The sequence below is a fragment of the Lolium rigidum genome, chromosome 3, assembly GCF_022539505.1.
Source record: "Lolium rigidum isolate FL_2022 chromosome 3, APGP_CSIRO_Lrig_0.1, whole genome shotgun sequence".
In the NCBI taxonomy this organism is placed as follows: Eukaryota; Viridiplantae; Streptophyta; class Magnoliopsida; order Poales; family Poaceae; genus Lolium; species Lolium rigidum.
The window spans coordinates 337,932,561-337,956,365 of NC_061510.1; the positions used below are offsets into that span (position 1 = coordinate 337,932,561).

The 23,805-nt window shown below is 46.2% G+C and overlaps 1 protein-coding gene across 1 annotated transcript; it reads left to right on the plus strand.

Moving 5' to 3' along the window:
• Nucleotides 1–340: 340 nt before the first annotated feature.
• Nucleotides 341–2,978, plus strand: LOC124697113 (putative pentatricopeptide repeat-containing protein At5g13230, mitochondrial). The gene has a single exon (XM_047229749.1). The coding sequence runs from the start codon at nt 341–343 to the stop codon at nt 2,828–2,830; it is 2,490 nt and encodes an 829-aa protein (XP_047085705.1). The 3' UTR covers nt 2,831–2,978.
• The last annotated feature ends 20,827 nt before the right edge of the window (nt 2,979–23,805 follow it).

The window sequence follows — 23,805 nt, forward strand, 5'->3', positions numbered from 1 at the left end:
AATCCCTTAGTTTCAACATCAATCTTGGTATTCTCAAAAAAGAAAAAAATCTTAGTATTTCCTTGTTGGCATTTATAAGTTCCAACATTGCTACACTTATTACTTGGCTTCGATGCACATGTCGGGTGGGTCACTTCAATTTCATTAGTGTACTCCATTTGGGCAGACTACATCTTTTTTTTTGAGGGAAAGGGCAGACTACATCTGACTCTCTTTGACTTTATGCTAAGTAACTGCAAGCCCAAATGGGGTAACATCAAAGCCCGATACGGTCATGATCTGATGGAAGCATCCCTCTTCGCCGACAAAAATCAAGTCCGCGCGCTGCTGCTGCCGCCCGATGATCCGGCGACTGAGCCGCCGCCTACTGCCGGCCTTCTCCCACCACACACTCCCGCCCCGCCGCGACCTCGCGGCCAACGCGGCGCTGCAGTGGCTCGAGGACGAGCTCACCTCGCTCGCCCTCCCGGGGCCCGGGCCCGGGGTCGACTCGCACGCGTGCGCCAGGCTCCTTCAGGCCTGCATCGCGCGCGGCGACGCCCGCGGCGGCCGCGCCGTGCACGGGCACGTCGTGCGGAGCGGCGGCCTGGCGCGGCTCGACCTCTTCTGCGCCAACGTCCTACTCAACATGTACGCCAAGGTCGGCCCCTTCGCCAGCGCGCACAGGGTGTTCGACGCATTGCCGGAGCGGAACATGGTGTCTTTCGTCACGCTGGTCCAGGGCTACGCGCTGCGTGGGGAGTTCGAGGCGGCGGTGGCGCTGTTCCGGAGGCTCCGGCTGGAGGGGCACGAGGTGAACCAGTTCGTGCTCACCACGGTGCTCAAGCTGGTTGTCGCCATGGACGCCCTGGGGCTCGCCTGGGGGGTGCACGCGTGTGCGTGCAAGCTGGGCCACGACCGGAACGCCTTTGTCGGGTCGGCGCTGATCGATGCCTACTCCATGTGTGGGGTTGTCGGTGATGCAAGGCGCCTGTTTGATGGGATCGTCGGTAAGGATGCTGTTGCCTGGACCGCTATGGTCTCTTGCTATACCGAGAATAACTGCCCAGAGAACACGCTCCAGGTTTTCCGGGAGATGAGGATGGCTGTTCCTAAGCTGAATCCTTTTGCGCTGACCAGTGTGCTCAAGGCTGCGGTTTGCTTGTCATCAGTTGCGTTAGGCAAGGGTATCCACGCCTGTTCAGTAAAAACACTTTATGACACCGATCCTCGCGTTTCTGGTGGGTTGCTTGATATGTATGCCAAATGTGGGAACATTGAGGATGCCCGCTTAGCTTTCGAGATGGTTCCCTATGATGACGTGATACTTTGGAGTTTCATGATATCCCTGTACGCGCAGAGCAATCAGAACGAGCAGGCCTTCGAGCTGTTCATCAGAATGATGAGGTCTTCTGTGGTGCCCAACGAATATAGTCTATCTAGTGTTCTGCAAGCTTGTGCTAATATGCCTCTCTTGGATCTAGGAAAGCAAATTCATAACAATGCTATAAAGATTGGTCACGAGTCCGAGTTATTCGTTGGAAATGCACTGATGGATCTCTATGCCAAGTGCAGCGATATGGAGAGCTCACTCAAGATCTTCTCGTCATTGCGAGATGCCAACGAGGTGAGCTGGAACACAATCATTGTTGGTTACAGCCAGTCTGGCTTTGGAGAAGATGCTTTGTGTGTATTTCGTGAGATGCGTGCTGATTGGGTTCCTTCGACTCAAGTTACATACTCAAGCGTGCTCCGGGCTTGTGCGAGCACAGCATCCATCAATCATGTTGGTCAGGTTCACTGTTTGATCGAGAAATCTACATTCAACAGTGACACCGTTGTAAGCAATTCACTTATTGACTCATATGCAAAGTGTGGATACATCAGGGATGCTCGGAGGATATTTGAAAATCTGAAAGAACCCGATTTAATTTCATGGAATGCCATAATCTCAGGATATGCTGTACATGGATATGCTGCAGATGCCCGAGAACTTTTTGACAGGATGAATCAGAGCAGTATTAGAGCTAATGATATCACGTTTGTTGCTCTCCTGTCTGTCTACGGCAGCACAGGTTTAGTGAGTCAAGGACTCTCCCTGTTTGATTCTATGAAGCTTGATCATGGCATCAAACCGTCCATGGAGCATTACACTTGCATTGTTAGGCTTCTAGGACGTGCTGGCCGTCTGCATGATGCTCTAAACTTTATTACAGATATCCCTTCAGCACCATCTGCTATGGTTTGGCGTGCATTACTTAGCTCCTGTATAGTTCATAAAAATGTGGATTTGGGGAGATTTTCTGCAGAGAAGGTACTTGAGATTGAACCACATGACGAGACGACTTATGTCTTGCTATCAAATATGTATTCTGCTGCTGGAAGTTTGGATGAAGTTGCTCTTTTGAGGAAATCAATGAGGAATATAGGTGTAAGGAAGGAGACTGGTCTTAGCTGGGTTGAGATCAAGGGTGAAGTTCATGCCTTTTCAGTGGGGTCAGAAGAGCATCCAGATATGCGAGTGATACATGCTATGCTAGAATGGCTTAACCTGAAAGCCACTAGGGATCGATATGTTCCTGATACTGATGTAGTGTTGCATAACGTAGATGAGGAACAAAAGGCTCGCATGCTGTGGGTACATAGTGAGAGGTTGGCTTTAGCATATGGGCTTGTGATGTCACCTCCTGGACATCCAATTCGTATAATGAAGAATTTGCGCTCGTGCTTGGATTGCCATGCCATATTTAAGGTGATATCCAAAATAGCCAAACGAGAAATCATTGTGAGGGACATCAACCGCTTTCATCATTTTGAGGAGGGAACATGCTCATGTGGTGACTATTGGTGATGTTCCGTACTTTCATTGTTCATTCATGTGTTAAAGGAAGTTGTTCATGGATTCACACCATATTCTGTATACCGGATTGCTGGATGGAATGATTATGTTGACGATTGTTGGACCTACAAGTTCACCCCTTGTCCTTCCAAATCATGTAGCAGGTACACTTTTTAAACTCAAGTTATTCATTGATATCTCCGTAACATTCATATTCATCAAGTCTACTTTATTGTGATAGGTTGGCATTAATCAGCAGGGTAATTGGCAAAAGATGGCTTTCTTGATCTGGACTGGTTGAAGGTAAACATGTAAGAGATCCAACTGTTTTTTTGTGAACATGTCAGTGTGATGTATATCGAAGTTTATAGAAAAAATCACATTTTTGTGTGGTTTCTCATGGCAACCTGTGGCCATAAACTTACCTTGTCATGATCAATGAAAGATTTAAGACCCAGGGTTGTTTTGGCTATGACAGTGAAGAAGATTCAGAACATTTCATGTTTCTCCGAGGACGCGGATTTTGTTGGTAAACTGCGGAATATTGGGAATACTGAAATGCATCGCCTAACTGAACACCATTGAACACACCAGAACCGACAGTAGAATGGCACCTTCGGGTTTTTTTTTTCTTCCATGGTTAGCTTTGAAATTTTGGTAAGTTAACCAGTTGCAAATATTGAAGCTCGGTAAATTTAGGATACAAAAAACATACACAAAACCTGCATGTTTGATGTTGTCGCGATACTTACTTTTAGATAAAAATACTGTAACCTAAGTTTGGGTAACTGTCTGAAGGAATGTAGGTTCATATATTCTATTTGATTCACACGTTTTGATGTTTCTTTGTGGATCAATATGTGTGTTTGGTGTTCTGGCATATTCTTGAAGTTGAAACTTATTTGTGATGGGAGCCAATGTCTACAACTTTTCTCTTGCATAAGATTTAAGTGGTATTTTGTTGTACTTTCCTTTTCCATCATTGACAGGTTGCCACTGTCAGACAAATCTCTGAGAATTTGGTCCCAAGCAACAAAATTACGGCATAGATTGCCCAGATTATTTGTTTCGCAAGTTCACTGACGATGGCAAATATCTTGTGGCTTTTATGAAACCACCAAGATCTGATTGTGTACCATCCCATCTGGTTGACGTTTTTATGCAATGAAGAATGTGATTCTCATGATCTTCCAGCCAAAGCAAAGAGATTTGCCAGTTTCTGTAAGAAGCTCTGCACAATATCACTTGCATCCAACAATGAGTACATTTGTGAGGACTTTTTCTTCAATGGAGTGCCATCAATATGGCTTATTTGCAACGTCAACTGCACAACTTAATGAACCAAATGCCACTGAAGGTGCAACTGGCGGGCACCGTCAATTGAGAAAATAATTTTCCATCTGTGAGGTACAGTTATCTGTTTATCCCGATTTTGAAGGAATGCAGCTTTTAGCTCAATTGAATATATTCTGTAACAATGCTTTCCTAAGTTTGGGTTGATTAGCATGTCTTTATTTGTGTTATCAGGCTAGAGAATGGTGTGGTAGTAGATGAGAAAGCTTTCTGCAATGATTTTATCGATCTGGCTCATAGGATTGGCCTTACTTTTATGGCAGTTTGGTTTGCATTCTCTCTTTGGCCAGACACTTGCAAAGCTTTGTAGTGCAAGATTGCTGAGTCTGTAGTCGTCTGTACATAGTTTGCACTCATGTTTCTCACTTTTTGTTACCCCTGGTTTGCGGGATCTACCTATAAGCTTGTTTTCACATACCTTCATATGTACAAACGTAAGACATGCTTTCAACGGGACATATATTTATCTAGCAATATCACTGTAAATGCCGGGGTTACTATCGGGTTCTTCTCAGATTCTTATTTCAATTTCTTCCATTCATCTCCTCTAATTATTGTCTGAAAATCTATTGACTTGATTTGCCCACTTCATTTCTTTGGAGAGTGTGTAGTTCCCCTTCACCAGGGCTTTGTTTTTTGTTTCTCTGTTAGCTTGTAGCCCAAACTGCTTGACAACCTCCATGGTTCAGAGTTCAGACGATGTGCCCCCGCTTGTACAGACTCTCTTCTTTCTTCTAATTTATCGTGTCCGGAAAATAAAAGAATGCACTGGTGAGCTAGTTCTAACAAATTTATATGATATTTAATTTGAGTTAGTTGATATAGAGTACATGAGAAATAAAGATCGAGCCCCTGTTAACATCCGCAAAACCCCATGGACAAAATCTGCTAGTACGCTACAGACAGTCCACACGCCACATCTGAAAAGACTGAAAATGTAACATCGGTCACTTCTCTTTCGGAGACACCATCAGCATTTTCGGAAACTGTAGACGCCTCGCCACATGAGTAGCTGTTATTGCAGCACCGTGGAGGAATTGCGCGCGTACCAGACACACATATCAAACCATCCCATCGTATTCATATGGATGCGTGACATCTCGACTTTATGCCATTATGATTATCCGTTACTACGTACTACACTACAGTCATGCAGAGATCTTTTGGGAAATCCGGCAATGGTTTCTTTCGCCGAGGAACGTGACAATCCGTGAGGTAACAGGCAAAGATTCCGCCGTTTAGCTCTACATGTTTGGCGGTCTCCGAGAGGTGACAAGGACGACACCAGAATTATTGTAAGCTAGGTCCACTCCACGAATGAATGTTTCTTGCATAACCAAGCTATCACTACGTGGTAGTTTCTGTCAGGGAGAAACCATGTCTGATTAAATGGATTTTCTGTGGTACAAGGAATCCATGAACTGCAAATGCTTCTGACTACCTTCTGTATTAGAACATGTTGTCTAGCCTTTTTCAATAGCTCGAGTTTTTGAAATAATTGGCTTGCCCATCCGTCTAATAAGGTGTATCAGATTAGATCATGTCAAACGCACTACTTTATGTAAAAATAGTTATGATGTAACATCGATCCCACGTTTAAAGCATTCTTGTACATCTACAGGCTAAATGTGAAGAAAACTTATAAATATATTTTCTAGCCCTTTTCAACAGTTTGGATTTTTAAAATTCCACCGAATCCGTCTGATTTTTTGCAGTGCACCGCGAACTGAGATATTCGGCTGGGCACGACACAACATTTCACGGTGCACGACAATGGATGAGGCCTTTTCCTGCCCTCCGTCGTGATACGGCGATGGATCAGAACGAGAGGCAACAGGCGGGTCCAATGGATGAAACTGATCCATGACTTATCTGTTCCCTCATTTCGTGACCGGTCGGCACGCGCGTGGCTTGCATCGACCGGGATGCACCGCCAATGTCAGGAATCACGGTGCATGGTATGGGCGGGCGTGGCCAAAACCGTCTAACTTTTTTTTGTAACACAGCAAAGACCTAGGCGCTCACATAAGCAAATAGTCTCATCTCTATGGACGCAGACTCTACCCCCTCTACCCCTACGAACGCCTTAGAAAATCGAGTCAAAAAATTTCATCTGACGGATCTTGAAATTGACGAAGTCATCACAAACATCTCACTACTAACGGGGATGTTGCCTTCTACTGAAAAATATTCCACCTTTACGAGGAGACATCAAAGTGTTAAACATATGGTCTGTGGTTTAAACTCTGTTGGATTGGGGGTGCCACTACCCTTTTAACCACTCAATCACAGGTTGGTTCTCACCGACTAACTTCTCTGTGGCACATGGCTAATGTATCCATTGAATCACACTTATTGTTTATTTTTTAATGTCTAGTTCAACCAGAAATAACAAAATAAACTATAAGTAGGACTTAGCGGAGATTTCACTTGTGGCGCGCTCCGATGTGGCTTCTCCCATCATGCTTGGCATAGGTGGCGAGCGAACCCAAACTATGGTGTATGTGGTGACAAAACCAAATGTCATAATCAGGACATGCAATAAACAAAGAAAAGATCAAATCAACCAAGGAAAACAAGAATTTTAAGTGGAAAACCCCCTTCAAAGAGAAGGGTAAAAGACCACTGTAGCAGGCTAGCAAAACTTCGTTATCGTGGGAGAGTTTACATAAAGTCAGAATTTCACACATTAACTTATCTCGCGTGATGGTTTACGAAGAGGTATATATAGAAATGAAAACCTAGGACAATAACAATCCATACCACAAAGATTCAACTTATCTCGCAACCAGTGAGCCTCGCTTCCGCTCAAACCTCGCAAAGACGAGCTGACAACCTCGGTCTGCTCATTAAAGTTTAGCATCTACATTAGTCTGAATCACAAGATAACACCGACACGGAACTACGCCTGCACCGCACGCTGCGACAAAATGGACAAAACTGACCTCTGGGTGAAAGTAATTCACGAAATGAACTCGCCGGCAAACTACATCACTACACTAACCCTTTTATGTAGCGTCTTTCCCATCGGCACTATGCTAGGAAGTATAGCGACGTTCCGAGCAACGGTACATGCCATGCCAACATGGCGTGGCAGGGCCTGGTTGGGGCCACATCCGGTGAAATGGCGTCGTTCGCAAAGGTGCTATGCCATTGAGTATAGCTCCGCTCCCATCAGCGCTACACATGGAGGGTTAGCATATACTAGCCCGAGCCGCCCCTTCCTTAGCCAGCCCGAGTTTCCTCCCTCGAACCGCCCGAACAGAGCGTTGTGGCCGACTCCTTCTCTTACCATCTCGAACCCCCTCCCAAAAACCTGTAGATCTGAAGGATTCTTCCGTGGATTTTGGACCCAACCCATCCCTCAAGGGCTCAAGGTATTCTCCTCCGATCCCCTCCTTTTCATCAGAAAAATCCTTCACGTTTCTCCTATTTGTGCAAGATTGGGTGAAATCCTAGTGTGGATTCTATTGTTGTGTGGAAGACTGAAAGCATGTAGGGGGTTGATACGTCTCCGACGTATCGATAATTTTTTATGTTCCATGCCACATTATTGATGATATCTACATGTTTTATGCACATTATATGTCATATTTATGCGTTTTCCGGAACTAACCTATTGACGAGATGCCGAAGGGCCGGTTCTGTTTTTTCTGCTGTTTTTGGTTCCAGAAATCCTAGTAAGGAAATATTCTCGGAATCGGACGAAATCAAGACCCAGGTTCCTATTTTTCCACGAAGCTTCCAGAACACCCGGGAAGGACCAGAGGGGGGCCACAGGCCCACGGGACCATAGGCCGGCGCGGCCTGGGTGTGGCCGCGCCACCCTATGGTGCCGCTGCCTCTTCGACCCTCTGACGCCGCCTCTTCGCCTATAAGAAGCCCCTCGACCTAAAACCTCGAGAGAAAAAAGCCACGGTACGAGAAACCTTCCAGAGCCGCCGCCATCGCGAAGCCAAGATCTGGGGGACAGGAGTCTCTGTTCCGGCACGCCGCCGGGACGGGGAAGTGCCCCGGAAGGCTTCTCCATCGACACCACAGCCATCTTCATCAATGCTGCTGTCTCCCATGAGGAGGGAGTAGTTCTCCATCGAGGCTCGGGGCTGCACCGGTAGCTATGTGGTTCATCTCTCTCTTATGTGCTTCAATACAATAATCTCATGAGCTGCCTTACATGATTGAGATTCATATGATGATGCTTGTAATCTAGATGTCATTATGCTAGTCAAGTGAATTTTACTTATGTGATGTCCGGAGACTCCTTGTCCCACGTGTGTAAAGGTGACGAGTGTGTGCACCGTGTGGGTCTCTTAGGCTATATTTCACGGAATACTTATTCACTGTTATGAATGGCATAGTGAAGTGCTTATTTATATCTCTTTATGATTGCAATGTGTTTTGTATCACAATTTATCTATGTGCTACTCTAGTGATGTTATTAAAGTAGTTCTATTCCTCCGCACGGTGTAATGGTGACGGTGTGTGCATCCGTGTTAGTACTTGGCGTATGCTATGATCATGATCTCTTGTAGATTGTGAAGTTAACTATTGCTATGATAGTATTGATGTGATCTATTCCTCCTACATAGTGTGAAGGTGACAGTGTGCATGCTTTGTGTTAGTACTTGGTTTAGTCGTGTTGATCTTTCATGCACTCTAAGGTTATTTAAATATGAACATTGAATTGTGGAGCTTGTTAACTCCGACATTGAGGGTTCGTGTAATCCTACGCAATGTGTTCATCATCCAACAAAAGAGTGTAGAGTATGCATTTATCTATTCTGTTATGTGATCAATGTTGAGAGTGTCCACTAGTGAAAGTCTATTCCCTAGGCCTTGTTCCTAAATATCGCTATCGCTGCTTGTTTCTTGTTTCTATTGCGTTACTACTTGCTACCATATTACCACCATCAACTACACGCCGGACAAGCTATTTTACAGGCGCCATTACTACTTGCTCATATTCATTCATACCACACTGTATTTCACTATCTCTTCGCCGAACTAGTGCACCTATTAGGTGTGTTGGGGACACAAGAGACTTCTTGCTTTGTGGTTGCGGGGTTGCATGAGAGGGATATCTTTGACCTCTTCCTCCACGAGTTCGATAAACCTTGGGTGATCCACTTAAGGGAAAAGCTGCTGCTTGTTCTACAAACCTACTGCTCTTGGAGGCCCAACACTTGTCTACAAGAATAGAAGCTCCCGTAGACATCAAGCTATTTTCTGGCGCCGTTGCCGGGGAGGAAAGGTAAAAGGTACTCACACTCCGGATCTCGGCTACTAAGCTATTTCCGCTGTTGTAAGTACTCGAAGCTATTTCCTTTAGATCCTGCAATTACATCTTTTTGTTTCTTGTTTACACTAGTTTGGCATAATGGACGACAATGAGCTTCTTATTCTATTTCCTGATTTAAGATATGGATGGTTTGATGCGAAAATTAAAAAACCCATGGAACATATTAGCATGAATACTTTGAATACCATTGTTGCTAATGATATTGAAAATTCTAAGGTTGGGGAAGCTGGCTTTGATGAGCATGATATTTTTAGTCCCCCAAGCATTGAGGAGAAAATTTACTTTGATGATACTTTGCCTCCTATTTATGATGATGTTATCACCAGGATTTGACCGAGTCAGAGGTGGGCCGCAATCAAGGTGGGCTTAAGGAAATATACATGGAGAATTATGTGAATCGGCCTGTTATGCTAAGTTGGGCTTCATCGCCCTTGTATCTGTAAAATATTAGATTGCATCTTAGTTTAGAAAGTAGAATCTTACCCGTGCACGGTTTGATGCACGCCCACATTAGAAAGTCCCCTGGACTATAAATATGTATCTAGGGCTTATGGAATAAACAACAACTCACGTTCAACCCAAAACAAACCAATCTCGGCGCATCGCCAACTCCTTCGTCTCGAGGGTTTCTATCAGGTAAGCGACATGCTGCCTAGATCGCATCTTGCGATCTAGGCAGCACTAAGCCTACGTTGTTCATGCGTTGCTCGTCTTGAAGCGCTTTTGATGGCGAGCAACGTAGTTATCATAGATGTGTTAGGGTTAGCATTGTTCTTCGTTTAAGCATGCTTGCGTAGTGCGACCCTTGCATATCTAGCCGCCCTCACACCTATCTCGGGTGTGGGGGCGGCACCCGCTTGATCATTATTTAGTAGATCTGATCCGTTACGATTGCTCCTTGTTCTACAAGGATTAGTTTAATATACTGCAATAGTTAGGCCTTACAAAGGGGGGAGGATCCGGTGGCACGTAGGGTGGCGTTCGCAAGTCCTAAACCGGATGTTCGAGGATCAACTTCATGTTGGTTTTTAGGCCTTGTTTAGGATCGGCTTACGAGCACCGTGCGTGGCCGCGAGGCCCAACCTGGAGTAGGATGATCCGATTATGCGGTGAAAACCCTAAATCGTCGTAGATCTCATTAGCTTTATCTTGATCAAGCAGGACCACCAAGTATTCGTGCACCCCGTACGAATCATGGGTGGATCGGCTCTTTGAGCCGATTCACGGGATAACTCTGAGAGCCGATCGAGGCTCGTATTTAATGTTTACATGTATGCCTACGGCGGAAACTAAGCGAGGCATCCCCATCACCTTCACGACCGGGTATAGGTCGGGTGGCACGCCCTGCACTTCGCATCGCCGCGTGTGACCGAGAAGAGCATTGCGGGCCGTCGCTCGGAGGGGTCTCGGCCAGCCGCGGCTCTAGGCTCTTCCCGGCTCTACGGTGTTGACAAGGCCGCTGCCCGCCGGTGGGTTTTGGCGGTCAACACATTCACGGCACGCCCGGTGGGACCAACGTCTACATCAACCACATCGCCATCTACATCTGAGATGGCGGGCGGCACGCCAGTCACGTGCGATGAGATCAAAGCCATCATCGAAGCCGAACTCATCGGCTCTTCCCACCGAACCCACTCCCATGGCGTCAGGTGGAGGGGTTCCACGCTCGAAGGCGCACTCGATGGGATAGATCTCTCCACCCCGTCGGAGGAGCGCACCGGGTCGGCCCGAAGCATGGGGATCCGCCCAAGGAGCTCAGAAGGAAACATGACGGGATCAAGGCAACCCTTGGAGCCGAACTCATCGGCTCCTCTGAGAAGACCCGGCCGCACAATATCAAGCTCGGTAGAGACCCACGGCCGGGGCCCGGTGTCGACACGGTGGATCTCAGCCACTCCATAGGTCAGCCAAAGTTTTCCTTTGGTGCCAATATGGCGAGGTCCGCAAGCCGCCACGACAAAGAGAAAACAGACGGCCACTCCCGTGGCAAGGATGAAGAGGGGGCCGATCCGCGCGACCAACCCCAAGATGAGGACGAGGCGGTACACGGCAAGGGAGGGGATAAGAAGCATGCGGTATCAACGCCCACTCTCCGAGCACCTCCTCAACAAATACGAGCAACACCACGACCGACGTCGGCGGCTGCGACGTAGATGATGAAAGGAATTTTCGGTCCGATGCCGAGGTCGGAAGAGTACCGCCAACATGGTAGAAGCAACGACGGGTACGATCGTCGCGCCGAAGGAAGGCCAAGGGGGCAGGGTGACATGGATAGGCACTGGGACTGCCCGTTCTTCAAACATTCTCTGGGACTCGGGAATGAGCCGATTGCCAACAATCGAGGACCGCCGAGAATGCAAACAAAGGAAGAAGGGTGCCGCTAACGTGTACGTGTTCGGCCGTCTAGGGCCTTTCCCGCCTCGGAGCAAGCATGCTTGAGTCCGCTCGAGTGGAAGATCTCGAGGAGCTAGAGGACGGTGGTGAATAATACAAATATCATCGGCCCGGGTGGTGCCTCGATGGGCTCAGTTTGTTCCCGAAGCGAAGAGTTCAGCGTACTGCGTGGGTTGGAAGAAGCCGAAAGATTATACCGCGCACGCTAAGGAAGGCACGGCCTGATCCGGCTGCCAAAATTCGGCGAACCACTGGACAAGGAAGGTCAGCCACAAAGAAAAGAGTGGCGCCCCGAACGAGAGAAAAGCCGATGATGAAACATCGGGCCGGCACAAATATGGTGTTTATCCTCCCTTCGGAGTTCGGTGCTCCGGGATTAGATGAGACATCCGTGGCACAACTTGATTGCGGCCCACGGCCGGTTATCTTTGAGAAGCCACGGGAAAGGAGCTACGGGCATCCGAAGGCCCTGTACTTACGAGGATATATCGATGGGAGGCACAGTAAATAAGATGCTTGGTGGACACCGGAGCGGCGAGTTAACATCATGCCGTACTCTATGCTACGTCGGGCTGGGACGCTTGAGTTCGGATCTAATCAAGACTAACGTGACGTTGAGCGACTTCAACGGCCAAGCGTCCGAGGCACAAGGAGTTACGAACGTGGATCCGACCGTAGGTAGAAAAACTATCCCTACGACGTTCTTCATCGTCGATAGCACGAGCGAGTTATCTTTGTGTTGCTTTGGGAAGAGATTGGATCCACGCCAACTAGCTGCATTCCCTCCACGATGCACCAATGCATAATACGGTGGGATGGTGATGAGGTAGAGGTCGTCCGGGCCGATGACTCGGCCGAAGTTTCAACGGCCGGCATGAACGCATGGGAAGCAGCGAGGCCAAGAACCCCTCTCGGGCATCAACTTGGACGGCTGCGAGCGCATCGATGTGACAAAGGGAAGGGTTAAGCTAGTTTTATCCACTGGCCTGACCATGTAATTGAAGCCAAGCGAGGTGCAACTTGGCGAGGCTGATCCTTGTGATCGGCCCCAAGGGTCTATGAAGGAACATTACAAAACCTTCACCGAGCAAACAACGTGGAGGCCGATTCCGATGATCGGCCGTGAATATCCTCACCATCCATACTTGCTCGGGTTCAACACATGATCCAACAGAGCCGATATCATCAATTCTCTTGACAGAATCGGCTCGGGGGGGCGCCCAAGTGGATACACACGAGGATATGCAGTAGAAGTGTCCCATCCTGTGGCGATGGGTATTGGAGTATGGGGGCCGATACACAAATCGGCCGGAGGAAATTCAAATTTTTTTAAGCACAGCCGATGTGCAGACATCGACTTAAGGATCAATGGAGCGTGAAATGGGTCTTCCTTTCAAGGACCCCTAATTCTCATTGGCAAGCCTTCAAGATCAGCGGCATTAGCAGGTTTGAGGGTCGTGGCTCTGATTAAACGGCAAGTCAGGGTAGGGATGAGCCTTCCTAAGACTGCGAGAACAGCCGATGACGAAGCAATCGGCTGCGACGTTTTGACCAAGATGGTGACTTAGTAGCTGTCACTTCTAGGGGGTGTTACGTCCAGAATTTGGAGGGCATCAGAGATTCAAAGACACCCCCACAGGAGGCGTCCCGGCCTGCCGGAGACGAAGAGCCGATAGTTGTTGGAGTCGAGCTGATGCTTGCATTACAAGTTGGAAGCCGAGGGTGACCGATGTGGTCGGCTCAGCTGTTATTCTCGCCCGGCGAGGCCCGGGGGCAGCTTGCCCCGAAGGATCCTTTGCTACGCGGACCAATTTCGTTTGAATCGGCTAACTCCGCATCACAAGCGGCTCGAGGAATGGTGCGATGTTACGGAATTATCGGTTTCAATATGTAAGACGATTCGGCGACAAGCCGACAAGCCCGAGGACTATGTTGAGGGCACCTACTCAACATCGGATTAGTAGCCTGCTGAATCGGTCGTATAGGCGATCGGCGGATGAAAGGTGGTCCACTCTCGGACGTGGTCGAGCCCGGGCCTGTTTGCTCGAATTGTTGGTCTTCATCATTGTCTCTACCCCGAGCCGAGGCTCGGGGGGCAACTTGCCGCGAGAGGTCCTTTGCTATAAGAAGGCCGAGGTCGCTAAAATCGGTTGGCTCGCGTCTCGGTTTGATTTGGAGCAATGGTTGCTAAAAGAGAACAGAGCGAGGATTATACGGAGCGAGGATTATAAAACGTTACTACGGAGGTAATGCCGTCTGCCGAAGTGGCAGCTTCGGCGTTTTAATTGATCCGGCAACGATCTTAGGGCGCTTCTAGAGACAAAGAGGATCTGGAAGGGAAGGATGTGGTAGAAGAATGTCTGAAGGCCTAGGGTTTGCACGCTTATGGCTGGGCCTGGTTTGACCAGGAGCTTGGGTCCGGATGAATCTATCACAAAATTTGTCGTGAGAGACCGATGCGACGCCATCGGCTTATTGGGCATTAACCAGATTGGCAATCGGTAGAATCGGTGCGAAAGACAATCGGCTAAATTATCATAAAGGGAATCGGCAAAATCAAATTGGGGAATTTCTTCATTGGTAAACCAGATTTCTTACATAGAAGAGGCTGATTGCTCTCAAAAGAAGGTACTAGGGGGTACATTGCCCCGTCTACTACTCGCTGGCCGTATGCTAAGATCCTATCTAGGGGCCGTTGCTTGCCCTCGTCATCGTCTTCGCCGCCGGCCGTCGGCGCTGCTCCCGGCCGGCTCGTCGTCGGCTGCTCCGGCGGCCGCCGGCAGGGCCTTCGTTGTCTTCGTCCTCCTCGTCGTCGTCGTCGCCGTCGGCCGTCGAAGTCACTCGGATTCCCCGGCCGGGGGCAATGGCGCTTGGCCGGCGGCTCGTCGGGGAGGCTATCGTCGCTGTCCTCCTCTTCTTCCTCCTCCTCCGCCTCCTCGGAGGTGGTGGGGTTTACCCGGGAGGAACGATCGCTATCGCTCTCCTCCTCCGATTCCCCGGCAGCAAGGAAGCGGAAGTCGCTCTCCCCGTCGGTCAAGGATTTGTCATCCTCGGACCGGACGAGGGAGTCATGGTCCTCTTTGTCCCACTTCGTTGGGGCGAGGATATCGTACGCCGCCTGCGTGCCCCACGAGGGCGTCGACTCTCGGATGGGAGAGGACACGTAGGAAAGATCCGATGAAGAAGAAGAGGAAGAGGAAGAAGACATGGTTGCGAGAGGAGGGTTTTTGGAGTGTCGATGCGGAAGGGGTGGAAAGGAGAAGCTGTTCGATGCGGTCAAATAAAGGAGGTGGGGATTTAATTTCCGAGCGGTTCTCGAGGATATGGTACCAAAGCTGTCAAGTCGTGCGGCGAAGTTGGGAAGGCAAGTCATCATGATGAAGCATCTTTGCGACGGTTCACGCTACTGCCATGACATGACCCCTCGGAGGAAAAAGCGAGTGATTTTGGAATTACCAATTCCAAAACCGAGGGGGCATGTGTTATCACCGAGGATTTGACCGAGTCGAGAGGTGGGCCGCAATCAAGGTGGGCTTAAGGAAATATACATGGAGAATTATGTGAATCGGCCTTGTTATGCTAAGTTGGGCTTCATCGCCCTTGTATACGTAAAATATTAGATTGCATCTTAGTTTAGAAAGTAGAATCTTACCCGTGCACGGTTTGATGCACGCCCACATTAGAAAGTCCCCTGGACTATAAATATGTATCTAGGGCTTATGGAATAAACAACAACTCACGTTCAACCCAAAACAAACCAATCTCGGCGCATCGCCAACTCCTTCGTCTCGAGGGTTTCTATCAGGTAAGCGACATGCTTGCCTAGATCGCATCTTGCGATCTAGGCAGCACTAAGCACGTTGTTCATGCGTTGCTCGTACTGAAGCGCTTTTGATGGCGAGCAACGTAGTTATCATAGATGTGTTAGGGTTAGCATTGTTCTTCGTTTAAGCATGCTTGCGTAGTGCGACCCTTGCATATCTAGCCGCCCTCACACCTATCTCAGGTGTGGGGCGGCACCCGCTTGATCATTATTTAGTAGATCTGATCCGTTACGATTGCTCCTTGTTCTACAAGAATTAGTTTAATATACTGCAATAGTTAGGCCTTACAAAGGGGGAGGATCCGGTGGCACGTAGGGTGGCGTTCGCAAGTCCTAAACCGGATGTTCCGAGGATCAACTTCATGTTGGTTTTTAGGCCTTGTTTAGGATCGGCTTACGAGCACCGTGCGTGGCCGCGAGGCCTAACTCGGAGTAGGATGATCCGATTATGCGGTGAAAACCCTAAATCGTCGTAGATCTCATTAGCTTTATCTTGATCAAGCGGGACCACCAAGTATTCGTGCACCCCGTACGAATCATGGGTGGATCGGCTCTTTGAGCCGATTCACGGAGATAACTCTGAGAGCCGATCGAGGCTCGTATTTAATGTTTACATGTATGCCTACGGGGAAACTAAGCGAGGCATCCCCATCACCTTCCGACCAGGTATAGGTCAGGTGGCACGCCTTGCACTTCGCATCGCCGCGTGTGACCGAGAAGAGCATTGCGGGCCGTCGCTCGGAGGGTCTCGGCCGGCCGCGGCTCTAGGCTCTTCCGGCTCTACGGTGTTGACAAGGCCGCTGCCCGCCGGTGGGTTTTGGCAGTCAACGGATGATTATAATGATATTGGTCTTTTAGTACCGCCTTGTTATGGAGGATAAATTTGATTATGATTACAATATGCCTCCTATATTTGATGATGAGAATAATAATGATAGCTACTTTGTTGAATTTGCTCCTACTACAATTAATAAGAATAACTATGCTTATGTTGGGAGTAGTAATAATTTTATGCATGAGACTCATGATAAGAATGCTTTATGTGATAGTTATATTGTTGAGTTTGCTCATGATGCTACTGAAAGTTATTATGAGAGAGGAAAATATGGTTGTAGAAATTTTCATGTTACTAAAATGCCTCTCTATGTGCTTAAATTTTTGAAGCTACACTTGTTTTATCTTCCTATGCTTGTCACTTTGATCTTCATGAACTTGTTTATTTACAAGATTCCTATGCATAGGAAGAATGTTAGACTTAAATTTGTTTTGAATTTGCCTCTTGATGCTCTCTTTTGCTTCAACTACTATTTCTTGCGAGTGCATCATTAAAACTGCTGACCCATCTTAATGGCTATAAAGAAAGAACTTCTTGGGAGATAACCCATGTGTTATTTTGCTACAGTACTTTGTTTTATATTTGTGTCTTAGAAGTTGTTACTACTGTAGCGACCTCTCCTTATCTTAGTTTTGTTGCATTGTTGTGCCAAGTAAAGTCTTTGATAGTAAGGTTCATACTAGATTTGGATTACTGCGCAGTTTCAGATTTCTTTGCTGTCACGAATTTCGACCTGCCTCCCTGTAGGTAGCTCAGAAAATTATGCCAATTTACGTGAGTGATCCTCAGATATGTACGCAACTTTCATTCAATTTGGGCATTTTCATTTGAGCAAGTCTGGTGTCTCAATAAAATCCATCTTTACGGACTGTTCTGTTTTGACAGATTCTGCCTTTTATTTCGCATTGCCTCTTTTGCTATGGTAGATGAATTTCTTTGATCCATTAATGTCCAGTAGCTTTATGCAATGTCCAGAAGTGTTAAGAATGATTGTGTCACCTCTGAACATGTTAATTTTTATTGTGCACTAACCCTCTAATGAGTTGTTTCGAGTTTGGTGTGGAGGAAGTTTTCAAGGGTCAAGAGAGGAGGATGATATACTATGGTCAAGAAGAGTGAAAGCTCTAAGCTTGGGGATGCCCCGGTGGTTCACCCCTGCATATTTCAAGAAGACTCAAGCATCTAAGCTTGGGGATGCCCAAGGCATCCCCTTCTTCATCGACAAATTATCAGGTTCCTTCTCTTGAAACTATATTTTTATTCGGCCACATCTTATGTACTTTACTTGGAGCGTCTGTGTGCTCTTGTTTTTGTTTTTGTTTGAATAAAATATGATCCATCATGCTTGTGTGGGAGAGAGACACGCTCCGCTGGTTCATATGAACACATGTGTTCTTAGCTTTTAATGTTCATGGCGAAGGTTAAAACTGCTTCGTTCATTTTTATATGGTTGGAAACGGGAAATGCTACATGTAGTAATTCTAAAATGTCTTGGATAATGTGATACTTGGAAATTGTTGTGCTCATGTTTAAGCTCTTGCATCATATACCTTGCACCTATTAGTGAAGAAACACCTAGAGCTTGCTAAATTTGGTTTGCATATTTGGTTTCTCAAGAGTCTAGATAATATCTAGTATTGAGTTTTGAACAACAAGGAAGACGGTGTAGAGTCTTATAATGTTTAGAATATGTCTTTTATGTGAGTTTTGCTGCACCGTTCATCCTTGTGTTTGTTTTAAATAACCTTGCTAGACTAAACCTTGTATCGAGAGGGAATACTTCTCATGCATCCAAAATCCTTGAGCCAACCACTATGCCATTTGTGTCCACCATACCTACCTACTACATGGTATTTATCCGCCATTCCAAAGTAAATTGCTTGAGTGCTACCTTTAAAACTCCATCATTCACCTTTGCAATATATAGCTCATGGGACAAATAGCTTAAAAACTATTGTGGTAATGAATATGTACTTATGCACTTTATCTCTTATTAAGTTGCTTGTTGTGCGATAACCATGCTTACGGGGACGCCATCAACTATTCTTTGTTGAATATCATGTGAGTTGCTATGCATGTCCGTCTTGTCCGAAGTAAGAGAGATCTACCACCTTAATGGTTGGAGCATGCATATTGTTAGAGAAGAACATTGGGCCGCTAACTAAAGCCATGATTCATGGTGGAAGTTTCAGTTTTGGACATATATCCTCAATCTCATATGAGAATAATAATTGTTGCCACATGCTTATGCATTAAAGAGGAGTCCATTATCACGTTGTCCATGTTGTCCCGGTATGGATGTCTAAGTTGAGAATAATCAAAAGCGAGAAATCCAAAATGCGAGCTTTCTCCTTAGACCTTTGTACATGCGGCATGGAGGTACCCCATTGTGACACTTGGTTAAAACATGTGTATTGCGATGATCCGGTAGTCCAAGCTAATTAGGACAAGGTGCGGGCACTATTAGTATACTATGCATGAGACTTGCAACTTGTAAGATATAATTTACATGATACATATGCTTTATTACTACCGTTGACAAAATTGTTTCATGTTTTCAAAATAAAAGCTCTAGCACAAATATAGCAATCGATGCTTTCCTCTTTGAAGGACCATTCTTTTACCTTTTATGTTGAGTCAGTTCACCTATTTCTCTCCATCTCAAGAAGCAAACACTTGTGTGAACTGTGCATTGATTCCTACATACTTGCATATTGCACTTATTATATTACTCTATGTTGACAATTATCCATGAGATATACATGTTACAAGTTGAAAGCAACCGCTGAAACTTAATCTTCCTTTGTGTTGCTTCAATACCTTTACTTTGATTTATTGCTTTATGAGTTAACTCTTATGCAAGACTTATTGATGCTTGTCTTGAAAGTGCTATTCATGAAAAGTCATTGCTTTATGATTCATTTGTTTACTCATGTCATTACCATTGTTTTGATCGCTGCATTCATTACATATGTTTACAATATGATCAAGTTTATGATGGCATGTCACTCCAGAAATTATCTTTGTTTATCGTTTTACCTGCTCGGGACGAGCAGGAACTAAGCTTGGGGATGCTGATACGTCTCCGACGTATCGATAATTTCTTATGTTCCATGCCACATTATTGATGATATCTACATGTTTTATGCACATTATATCTCATATTTAAGCGTTTTCCGGAACTAACCTATTGACGAGATGCCGAAGGGCCAGTTCCTGTTTTCTGCTGTTTTTGGTTCCAGAAATCCTAGTAAGGAAATATTCTCGGAATCGGACGAAATCAAGACCCAGGTTCCTATTTTTCCACGAAGCTTCCAGAACACCCGGGAAGGACCAGAGGGGGGCCACAGGCCCACGGGACCATAGGCCGGCGCGGCCTGGGTGTGGCCCGCGCCACCCTATGGTGCCGCCGCCTCTTCGACCCTCTGACGCCGCCTCTTCGCCTATAAGAAGCCCCTCGACCTAAAACCTCGAGAGAAAAAAGCCACGGTACGAGAAACCTTCCAGAGCCGCCGCCATCGCGAAGCCAAGATCTGGAGGACAGGAGTCTCTGTTCCGGCATGCCGCCGGGACGGGGAAGTGCCCCCGGAAGGCTTCTCCATCGACACCACCGCCATCTTCATCAACGCTGCTGTCTCCCATGAGGAGGGAGTAGTCTTCATCGAGGCTCGGGGCTGCACCGGTAGCTATGTGGTTCATCTCTCTCTTATGTGCTTCAATACAATAATCTCATGAGCTGCCTTACATGATTGAGATTCATATGATGATGCTTGTAATCTAGATGTCATTATGCTAGTCAAGTGAATTTTACTTATGTGATCTCCGGAGACTCCTTGTCCCACGTGTGTAAAGGTGACGGTGTGTGCACCGTGTGGGTCTCTTAGGCTATATTTCACAGAATACTTATTCACTGTTATGAATGGCATAGTGAAGTGCTTATTTATATCTCTTTATGATTGCAATGTGTTTTGTATCACAATTTATCTATGTGCTACTCTAGTGATGTTATTAAAGTAGTTCTATTCCTCCCGCACGGTGTAATGGTGACGAGTGTGTGCATCCGTGTTAGTACTTAGCGTATGCTATGATCATGATCTCTTGTAGATTGTGAAGTTAACTATTGCTATGATAGTATTGATGTGATCTATTCCTCCTACATAGTGTGAAGGTGACAGTGTGCATGTTGTGTTAGTACTTGGTTCGTGTTGATCTTTCATGCACTCTAAGGTTATTTAAATATGAACATTGAATTGTGGAGCTTGTTAACTCCGGCATTGAGGGTTCGTGTAATCCTACGCAATGTGTTCATCATCCAACAAAAGAGTGTAGAGTATGCATTTATCTATTACTGTTATGTGATCAATGTTGAGAGTGTCCACTAGTGAAAGTCTATTCCCTAGGCCTTGTTCCTAAATATTCGCTATCGCTGCTTGTTTCTTGTTTCTCTGCGTTACTACTTGCTACCATATTACCACCATCAACTACACGCCAGACAAGCTATTTTACGGCGCCATTACTACTTGCTCATATTCATTCATACCACCTGTATTTCACTATCTCTTCGCCGAACTAGTGCACCTATTAGGTGTGTTGGGGACACAAGAGACTTCTTGCTTTGTGGTTGCGGGGTTGCATGAGAGGGATATCTTTGACCTCTTCCTCCCTGAGTTCGATAAACCTTGGGTGATCCACTTAAGGGAAAACTGCTGCTGTTCTACAAACCTCTGCTCTTGGAGGCCCAACACTGTCTACAAGAATAGAAGCTCCCGTAGACATCAGGGGTTATGATGTGTATGTTGGGCCATGTCTCTCCAAATGGAGGTGTGTTGGCAACTAAAGATCAATCAAGAAAATCCAACGCGTATCAACCGTTGATCGACATTCGACGGTTGTGCTGCCTCCTTGAGAGGTAGATAATGAGAAAACCCTACCTTGTGGTTGGGTGGGAGAGAGCAAGAGAAGAAAGACAGAATGTGGCGGATGCCGTGAGAGGGTGAGAGAACACCCCAGAACACCACAACCAAGTGAGAAAAGAGGAAGAAGGAGTGGTGATTTCTACCTAGATTTCTGAGATCTGATCGGTCTATCTTCAAGCTGGTGTTTGGAGGCCCAGATGTTCTTGGATTGGCTCCAAACTTGGTGATCTCATTCCTTACTTTGAGTACTTTGATCGGGTTAGCTGGTTTGAGTTTTGGGTCAGTGAAGAATCAGATTTAAGAGGGGTTAAGTCAGTTCATACTATTGCAGTTTCACCACTGACCAGTTTTTGGAGACACGGTTTGAGCAGTTTTTGGAGACACGGTTAGGGCAGGCAAACAGAGTCTGATTGAGATGATTTTTGTTCAGTATGTTGGGAACTCATATGTCTATTTTTCTATCAAATTTGGTGCTGATGGGATCTGTGGTTTAAGAGAAGTTTGTTGATTACCGAAGAGGACAGAAAGTGTGTTATTTATGCTTTGTTGTATCTTACCTCTTGTGGTTGCTGTTGTTCTTGCATGTGGGCAACGAGATGAAGTGTGCTGTAATATCTAGATGTTTTAGAGAAGACTATGTACCTAGGTTGCTCATAGTGAAGCTTGTGTGAACCAGTTGGTGCACACCCATGGTTTTTCCCTCCTCACACTGAGGATCCTTATGCCAGTTGTGCATGTGTTTGTATTTTTTTCCGTTGCATATCTTTGATTGAAAGTATACTCGAAATTTATCTATTTCACGCAATATAGTGGACTGTGAGGTTGTCTATGATCCTCTCTGTTGAGTGCCATGTTGTCCCAACAATAGCATATATGTCTATGATTTGGGAATATACGTAAACATAGGAAACTTATAGGAAACTTATGTAGTTCATAATGTTTTGATGTGTATCATGCCTATGTAAACATTTATGTTGTTCATAATATTTTGTAGTAACTATGTATGGTATGAAACAATGCTCCCGTAAGAAAAACTCATGTTTGAATTGTGCTTTAGTTGCCATATGACTGTACGTGCTCAAATTGACATGTGTGAAATGCATGGGCCAGTTGTAGATCCGTGGCATCTGAGTCAGTTATAAGGGCATAGCGCCTAGGCATCAGCTACACTAAATAAATTTAGTGCACCTTTGGTTCCAGAGAGCAAAACACTAAGGTCCTCTCATAGGCTATGTGTTTTCGCGGCTAAGGCGACAAGGTTCAAATAGTCGACATGGTTCAGGAGACAATAGGGTTTAAATAGATGACATGGTTCAAGATACGATAATCTCCTTTCATTCTATTGAGTCGATCAAGGTCTCTTCCCCTTCCTCTTCCTCTCACCATCTTGTTCCCCCTCATCCCTTTCATTTGCAAAACAAGCCTCACGAAGCACCTTCTCATTGAATTCCCTACCCCCCCCCCCCTCCATCGTCGCATTCACTAAGGCAAGTGACTTGGCCCATTTCTTCTTGGCTTCATCTTCATGAAGTTTCGTCGCCATCTCTATTTTGAAATCAAAATACCTCTTGATCTCGGCCGCCTCATGAGTTGGGTTATTTTGAAATGCTAGGATTTCCAAGATTTGGACAACTCAAACCAAAATACAAGATTCCAATCAATTGAAATCAAAGGAGAAGGGGGAGGGATACATCTTGGCACTTGTGTGTGTGTGTGTGGGGGGGGGGGGGGAGGGTCGAAATCCACAGAGAAAACCTTCAGATTTGGGGATATTGGTTGAGGAATTTGAGAGGAGGAGATAAGGAATCTAACAGCCTCGAGCTTCTATTGGTGGGTGGGGGGATGTGGGGGTTGGGTCGTGCAAGGTGGCTCGTGGATGGTTTTGCTAATTAAGTCATAGCATAACGCCGGTGAAAGCGACATTGTAAACATCATATCATCTAAGCGAACGACGCTACATGACTAGGTGTGGGGCCCGGGTAGCACCGCTGCCTAGCATCGCGTCGAAGGCAAAGGAGCTACCCAAAATGATTATTTCACTGAAATAGTTTTCCATTAAATTCAGGTTTAACCAAGGTTTAGCTCAGGACCCCACTACTCGTCGTATTTGGTTTGGTATTGCTACCGCACATGATTTCGAAAGTCATGATGATATTATGAACGTCTTTATCAAAATATTTATATTTCTTACTTGCCTTAATCTTTTGCCAACTGACTTCATTTGATCTAAAAGTCCCTATACATATGACCCGTTGGGTTCCCTCGAGGAGAGCGCCTAGCAATAATCTTTGTACGAACGTCCCAAATCTGTGTCACGTAGCTTGGCATGGAATTTTTGAGTGAAATTTGTTGCGTCTAGTTTTGTCC